This window comes from Atta colombica, unplaced genomic scaffold, assembly GCF_001594045.1.
Source record: "Atta colombica isolate Treedump-2 unplaced genomic scaffold, Acol1.0 scaffold147, whole genome shotgun sequence".
NCBI lineage: Eukaryota > Metazoa > Arthropoda > Insecta > Hymenoptera > Formicidae > Atta > Atta colombica.
Window position 1 is genome coordinate 33,088 of NW_017259236.1, and position 6,945 is coordinate 40,032.

Sequence of the window (6,945 nt, forward strand, 5' to 3'; positions counted from 1 at the left end):
TCATAAAATATAAAAAAATATTCGTATTACAGATTTTTTGTACTAAAATTGAAAATGTATTCATTAATTAAACATTTTTAATTATTAGGTGTACAACTTTGCTTCCGCCGTTTTTTTTCCGAAATTCGAGGCATTATTGTAAAAAACTGGTTATACATTTATGATTCAAAGTATTGTCCATCGCTGGCCACTACTTTCTCCCATCTTTCGGGTAGCGTACGAATCCCGCGTCGAAAAAACTAGTCATCTTTTGAGGCTATCCACGAATTGATCCAATTTTTTACTTCTTCATAAGACCAGAAGTGCTGGTCAGCCAGGCCGTGTGCCATTGATCGAAACAAGTGATAGTCAGAGGGAGCAACGTCTGGAGAATACGGCGGGTGGGGTAGGACTTCCCATTTCAACGTTTCCAAGTATGTCTTGACCACTTTCGCAACATGGGGTCGAGCATTGTCATGCTGCAAAATCACTTTATCGTGTCTCTCGTTGTATTGCGGCCGTTTGTCTTTCAATGCTCGGCTCAAACGCATCAATTGCGTTCGATACCGATCGCCTGTGATTGTTTCAGTCGGTTTTAACAGTTCATAATACACTATGCCGAGCTGGTCCCACCAAATACAGAGCATGACCTTGGAGCCTTGAATATTCGGTTTGGCCGTCGATGTGCATGGCCGGGAACTCCCCATGATTTTCTGCGCTTGGGATTATCGTAATGAACCTATTTTTCGTCCCCAGTCACAATGCGATGCAGAAATCCCTTCCGTCTTTGCCTTTCAAGCAGCTGTTCACAAGCAAACAAACGCCGTTCAACATCTCTCGGCTTCAATTCGTACGGCACCCAATTTCCTTGCTTCTGAATCATTCCCAATCATTCTTTGAGGCGTTTTGAAATGGTTTGTTGAGTCATTTCCAATGATCGTGCCAATTCTTCTTGATTTTGACATGAGTCTTGCTCAAGTAATGCCTCTAATTCTGCATCTTCGAAAATCTTTTCTCTTCCACCGCTATGCCGGTCTTCGACGTCAAAATCATCGTTCTTGAAGCGTTGATACCACTCACGATACATTCTTTCATTAATAACGGCTTCACCATAAGTATTTGAGAGCATTCGATGAGCCTCAGCCGCAGATTTCTTCATATTGAAGCAAAAAATTAAAACCTCCCGCAAATGACGAGAATTTGGCTCGCAAACTGACATTTTCAATCGAGAATAACTTTATGATGCAGACACAAATCGACTAATGTTTCTATGGGGTTATGTTGACAAATGCCCAAGTTTATTGTATGACATCTATGATGTATTTATTTTGACCATCACTTACCGCTAAAGCCATCTAGAGGAAAACGGCGGAAGCAAAGTTGTACACCTAATATATTTCCAGAGTATTATACAAATTACAATATATTGCTGTTTTATATATAACGAGCTTACCGGAAGTATTTAAAGTTTGTTTGCAAAAAATGTTCAGAAAAAATTATCTGATTTTTCCGTATATATTCCTTATATATTTCCTTATATATTCTATCTAAATTTGCAGATTCTATCTCAGCGTCATCAAAATCTTGAAATTTTATTACTTTATCTTTCACTTTTGTCTTAAATTTGTTACGCATTAATAAGAAAATAATTTATTTAAAAATGATTTGTTATTTAAAAAAAAAGCAAGAATTAATTATTATTAAACAGTGAAACATGCAAATAAAGGAATATAATAATAAATCTTTGAATAGCAATAACTTCGCCGTTGTAGATAAGAGATAAAAGAAATGAGATGTTCCATAATTAGAAAATTTGTATGTTTGTCTAATTACTACGCTGCATTTCACTGTTTAATACAATATAAATTTATTATATGTTCCAACTTTAAACAATTTAAGTTGTCCGAAAAATCTGTGCGGATTTTCAAGCAAAATTCGAATAACAAATTTTTTTAGTTAAAAATTTTAGTCTATAATGTATGCACCATTATTTTGTACAATATTTTTCCATCTTTCGAATAATTTCAGAATTCCTCTCTCGTAGAAGTCCTGGTTTTTTTTCGGCAAAGAAGCTGTCCAAATAGTTTTTGAGGCGTTTCAAAGAAACAAATTTCAAACCATTAATGAAGTTTTGCAGCGACCGAAATAAATGATAATCAGAGGGAGCAAATATCAGGGGAATACGATAGATGAGGCAAAACATCCCAGCTAAACTCTAATAATTTTTGCTGAGTCAAATTTGTATGAGGTTTGACGTTATCATGATAAAAAGCGACGCCTTTCCTATTGATTAATTCCAGACACTTTTTGCAGATTTCTATTTGATCCAACTTGCAAGCAATACTTTTTCGAATTGATCGTTTGATTGTCTGGCACTAATTCATAGTATATTATTCCCTTCCAATGCCACCATATGCAGAGCATAACTTTCTTCTGATAAATCGGACTTCGAAATGGTTAATACCGGTTCACTTCGTTTGCTCCACGATCTTTTTCACTCGATGTTGTTATAAATGATCCATTTTTCGTCGCCTACGATTCGTTTCAAAAATGAATCGTATTCGTTGCGTAGCAAATTGCTGATGAAAATGCGATCAATACGATGTTTTTCAATTAACTCCAGCTCAAACATCGAGCTTCTTTATCATTTGAAATTTGCTTAAATGAATTCGGAAACAGTTGACTTGCCAATTTTTAACCTCGCTGTGATCTCCCGAACTGTGATTTGCGGATCAGAATCGATTAAAGCTGTTATTTGGTTGACATCCATAATAACTGGCCGACCAGAACGAGGAGCATCTTCAATATTTATTTCTCCTGAACGAAATTTAGCAAATTATTCTGGCATATGCGTTCGCTTACAGCATCCTCTCTATACACAGCATATATTTTTTTTCGAGTTTGTGTCGCATTCTTACCTTTACAAAAATAAAAAAGCATAATGCACCGAAAAAACACATTATTTCCTTCCATTTTCATATCGTTGCCAAGAATGTCTTTTTGATTGTGATAACTAATATCACTAAATATGCGTCGAAGTGTCACTTATCAAAGTACCAACACATCTGACACATCGCATTGAAATAACTTTCTCAAATTTGCCTTTAAACGCCATCTATTGAGAAATCTGCACGGACTTTCCGGACAATACATTACCTCTAACAATGAATTCTTCCGTTGTATTACTCGCATCTAAGCGGACAAATTTTTTTATTAAAGTATTTTTCGTTAAGGTATTTAACCTTATAATAAGCATTATTACAATCGATTATGTCAAACGCTTTTTCGATACTACACTGTGAACACATTGATTATCAAAAATATTATTGTTGACACGAAAATGGCGAGGATGACGAAAATTCACACACTTTTCTAGCGTTTTCCGCATTCTCTCGACATTAAAGATGTCTGGGCGATTTAGCGCGAATGTCAGACAAAAGACACGAACTAATGTAACCAAAAGCGATTAATTCTTTGAAGTGTGGCGCAATCATATTCTGCACGGTGTGAAAACAAACAATGCCGCATCAAAATTTGACATCGCGTTTGTCGTGTGAAAGAAATTCATATTTTGATATTAAAATTTACATCAAATTATTTAATCACATGGATGTGGTGAAATTTCGCGCCACTATTTTTTAGAGTGTGGATATCATAGCAATTGTAAAATGGCCAATTCATTCTTTTGACTTTTCAAAGATTTGAAAAATGCTGTATTTTCGAACCTTTTAAAGTACGAATGAAAACGAGAAAGGCACAAACGGGTATAAATAATTTTCTTCTGCCGTTAGTTTTCCGAAAAGTTAAATAAACGCTGGCTATTCTTTTTTTAATTATTTTATTAATCTTTGTATTATTATAAACAAAATAACAATAGTACAAACAGGTACAAGTGAAGTATAAACGAACAATATCTATTTTATAGAAATCAATGCCTTAAAGTGCTCGCAAAGATTGCACATTTAGGGTTGATTCCAGCGAGCAACCTTCACCACCGTTCAAGATTCGGTGGCCGAGCCGTCCAGCGCTCATGTGACGCTCTGGCTCAGGAGCGTTCCTATATCAGAAATATACTGGGAACATCGCATCTTCTGCCAAATTATTATTGTAACATGTTTTTTATTAAATAATTTCTATTAACATAAAATTTTCTATTGTTAATTTATTCATTATTCTTTAATGATATGCTTATATCTTAATGTATCTACCAAGCATTCGAGTATTTAATTCTTTTTTTTTTTTGTGGAATAGATCTACTGGAGAAACTACGTGAAATACTATCTAAAAAAATACTATCTGAAAAAAATGCATCTTATGATAGTATATCTGGGTGATGTGGAAAGCTATTGTCGAAATATACGTTATCATAATTATGTAATGTATTAGAAAACTACGTTAAGATAAAGGATTAATCATTAAGGAACAATAAATAAATTAACAATAGAATTTTTTATATTAATTAAAAGAAATTATTTAATAAAAAACGTGTTTCAATATTTGGCAGAAGGTGCGGTCTCAATATAATTGTATATTTCTGGTACAGGGACGTTCTTGAGTCAGAGCGTCACGTGAGCGCTCGGCAGCTCGGCTCGGTGGAGATCGCTCGCCGAAATCAGCCCGAAATGTGCAAATCTTTGAAAGCACTGCCTTAAATGATCTAGCTGAATCTTAAATGCTTGTATGATTCTGTGAATTTATGTACTACGTATGCATCCTTTGAAACGCGCGTCGAAATGATTTTTCGATCTTGAAACGTTAACTCTATTAAACGCAATAATATCACGAGTTGACTAACAATTTAATAATTTGATGCTTTTTCGCATTTTCGAACGATCTTAATCTTCCAGCGGGCGCGCACGTGTTCTCCCTACATGTGCCGGTTTTTTATGGAAGGGATACAGGTAAAATCTATGTTTGGGTTATGGTGGAAATATATTGTACAAGGTGAACCATTGCGCATAATGGCGGCATTGAGGATGTAGCTTAAAATTTCGACCAATTAGTTGTTATCCAAGATTGGAGATGCTTATGATTTTATTTTTTCGTTAGGAACAATTTAATTTCAATGTAATTTTTGAAATTAATGGAAGTAGTAGTTATTACCATGGGTAACCTTAAAATTCATCTCTGCGACAAGTCTCCAATCATTTCAATCGCAACTCTTGATCTTTAGGGAATGAGAAGTACTTCATATTCTTATTAAACACATAACATTTATGCTTTTACAATTTTTTACGAAATAATTTGGCATATTGACACTTTATTGACACTTCTAAGATACGACACGTACGCAACACGCGGCAATATTCAATGTCGGCCATATTAAATCTTGGGTAAAAACTGATTCATTGCTCCCACTACTTTTGAACGACTGCGCATCCACCGGAATGGTATTTTGTATATTTCCATCATGGTCTGGGTCTCGATTTCCCAAGGTATTCCTTCAGTGTCTTTCGGACTGTCGATTCGCTTAAGTAATGTTCTGTTAGCATTGTTTACGTCGATTTTTAAATGTTTGGGTTTCCGTTACATATACAGAAATCGCTCAATGCCGATGAAAAGCGAGGGAGGGGCAAGTTGTGCAAAAATACAACCACCACTCTCAAATGTAACAAATGTTTTCATTTTACTTGTAAAAAACATTCAACAACTACAATAATTATTTGCAATAATTGTAATACAACTGAAAACAAATAAAACTTTTTTTTCGTATAATATTTTAATATAATGTAATGTCTAATATAATGTAATACTTATTTTTTAAAATAAATGCTCAATAATCATTTAAATATCATAAACTTTTATCGCATAAATATTTAATATTTAATATTTAATTAATATAAGCTTATTTGACAATATTGTGCTTTAACCTTTCGAATTTTCAGTCTTATTCTATGATGTTCTCTGTACATTGGCGCGCCCGCTGGAAGGTTAATAATGCTGAGTAATGTATTAAAATCTGTAAATAATTAATTCTTATTGCGAAAAATATTACTTCGGCCGGAAGTCGAATCCGGATCTCTTGCTTTCCAGGCGAGTGTCCTAAGCCTTTAGATCACCAAGACCTTAGTAATATTCTTCGCAATTGGCATATAAAGGAACAATTTAGGCGACGTGTAAATAAATAATATATTATAGGACCGTATGTATGAACATATTCACACTAGTACATTACCCATTTTCATTTTTGTTAAAGTTGAGCGCCAGGTCCACATCGGTCATAATATATGTAATAATATTAAGTAATATTATAATAATATTATATAAGTATTATACTGATATGATAATGATTTACTGATAATAATATACTGATAATGATTTAAAGGAAAATAATGTTGAAAAGAAAAATGAAATGAATGTATATCCCTATAGGACAAGAGCAGTGGTTCATTGTATCTCGTATCAAAAGGAAGAAAAATCTCGTATCTCTCTGAAGCAGCATAGAATGGGTGAGAAATTTAAATTACCTTTATATCTTGCAATTTCTAGTGGCTACTTAGAATAGAAGTTCAGTAGTAATTAGCTCATAATATTAAGTTTTTATTTTGATTTAGGATCGATTGCGTGAATGATTTAGGACAGTGAATCTGTTTATTAAAAGCAATTTATTAAAAGCATTAACTGATAAAAGTTTGCAAGAGTTAAGAGACTGACCAATTGATAATTTTGCAACGTACATATATAGAGTTTATCCAATCCGTAATTAGGATACTACAGATTAAGCGTTTTATCCCGAATCTATCAAGCCTAATAATTTGTTGAGTCCCAGTATAGTTAATTAAAAAATCATTTTTTATAATTAACGGATTTTAAAACAAAAACGTTATTGATAAATATTATTGATATTTATAAGTTTTCAAAATGCTCTTCATTTCCGCTTGATTATCTCTTGTGATATCTCTTATATACATTATAATATATCTTATATATATTATATATATATTTTTTATAATATGTATATTTTTC

At 33.3% G+C, this 6,945-nt stretch overlaps 1 protein-coding gene across 3 annotated transcripts in view; it reads left to right on the top strand.

Moving 5' to 3' along the window:
• The window catches only part of LOC108685209 (tyrosine-protein kinase PR2), a 330,449-nt gene that overhangs the window by 9,085 nt on the left and 314,419 nt on the right, over window positions 1-6,945 (top strand). For all 3 annotated transcript variants that reach the window (XM_018189894.1, XM_018189897.1, XM_018189895.1), the window contains exon 2: window positions 6,352-6,428. In XM_018189894.1, the coding sequence (XP_018045383.1) occupies window positions 6,425-6,428 (4 nt within the window). In that variant the 5' untranslated portion in view covers window positions 6,352-6,424. The remainder of the gene's footprint in view (window positions 1-6,351; window positions 6,429-6,945) is intronic.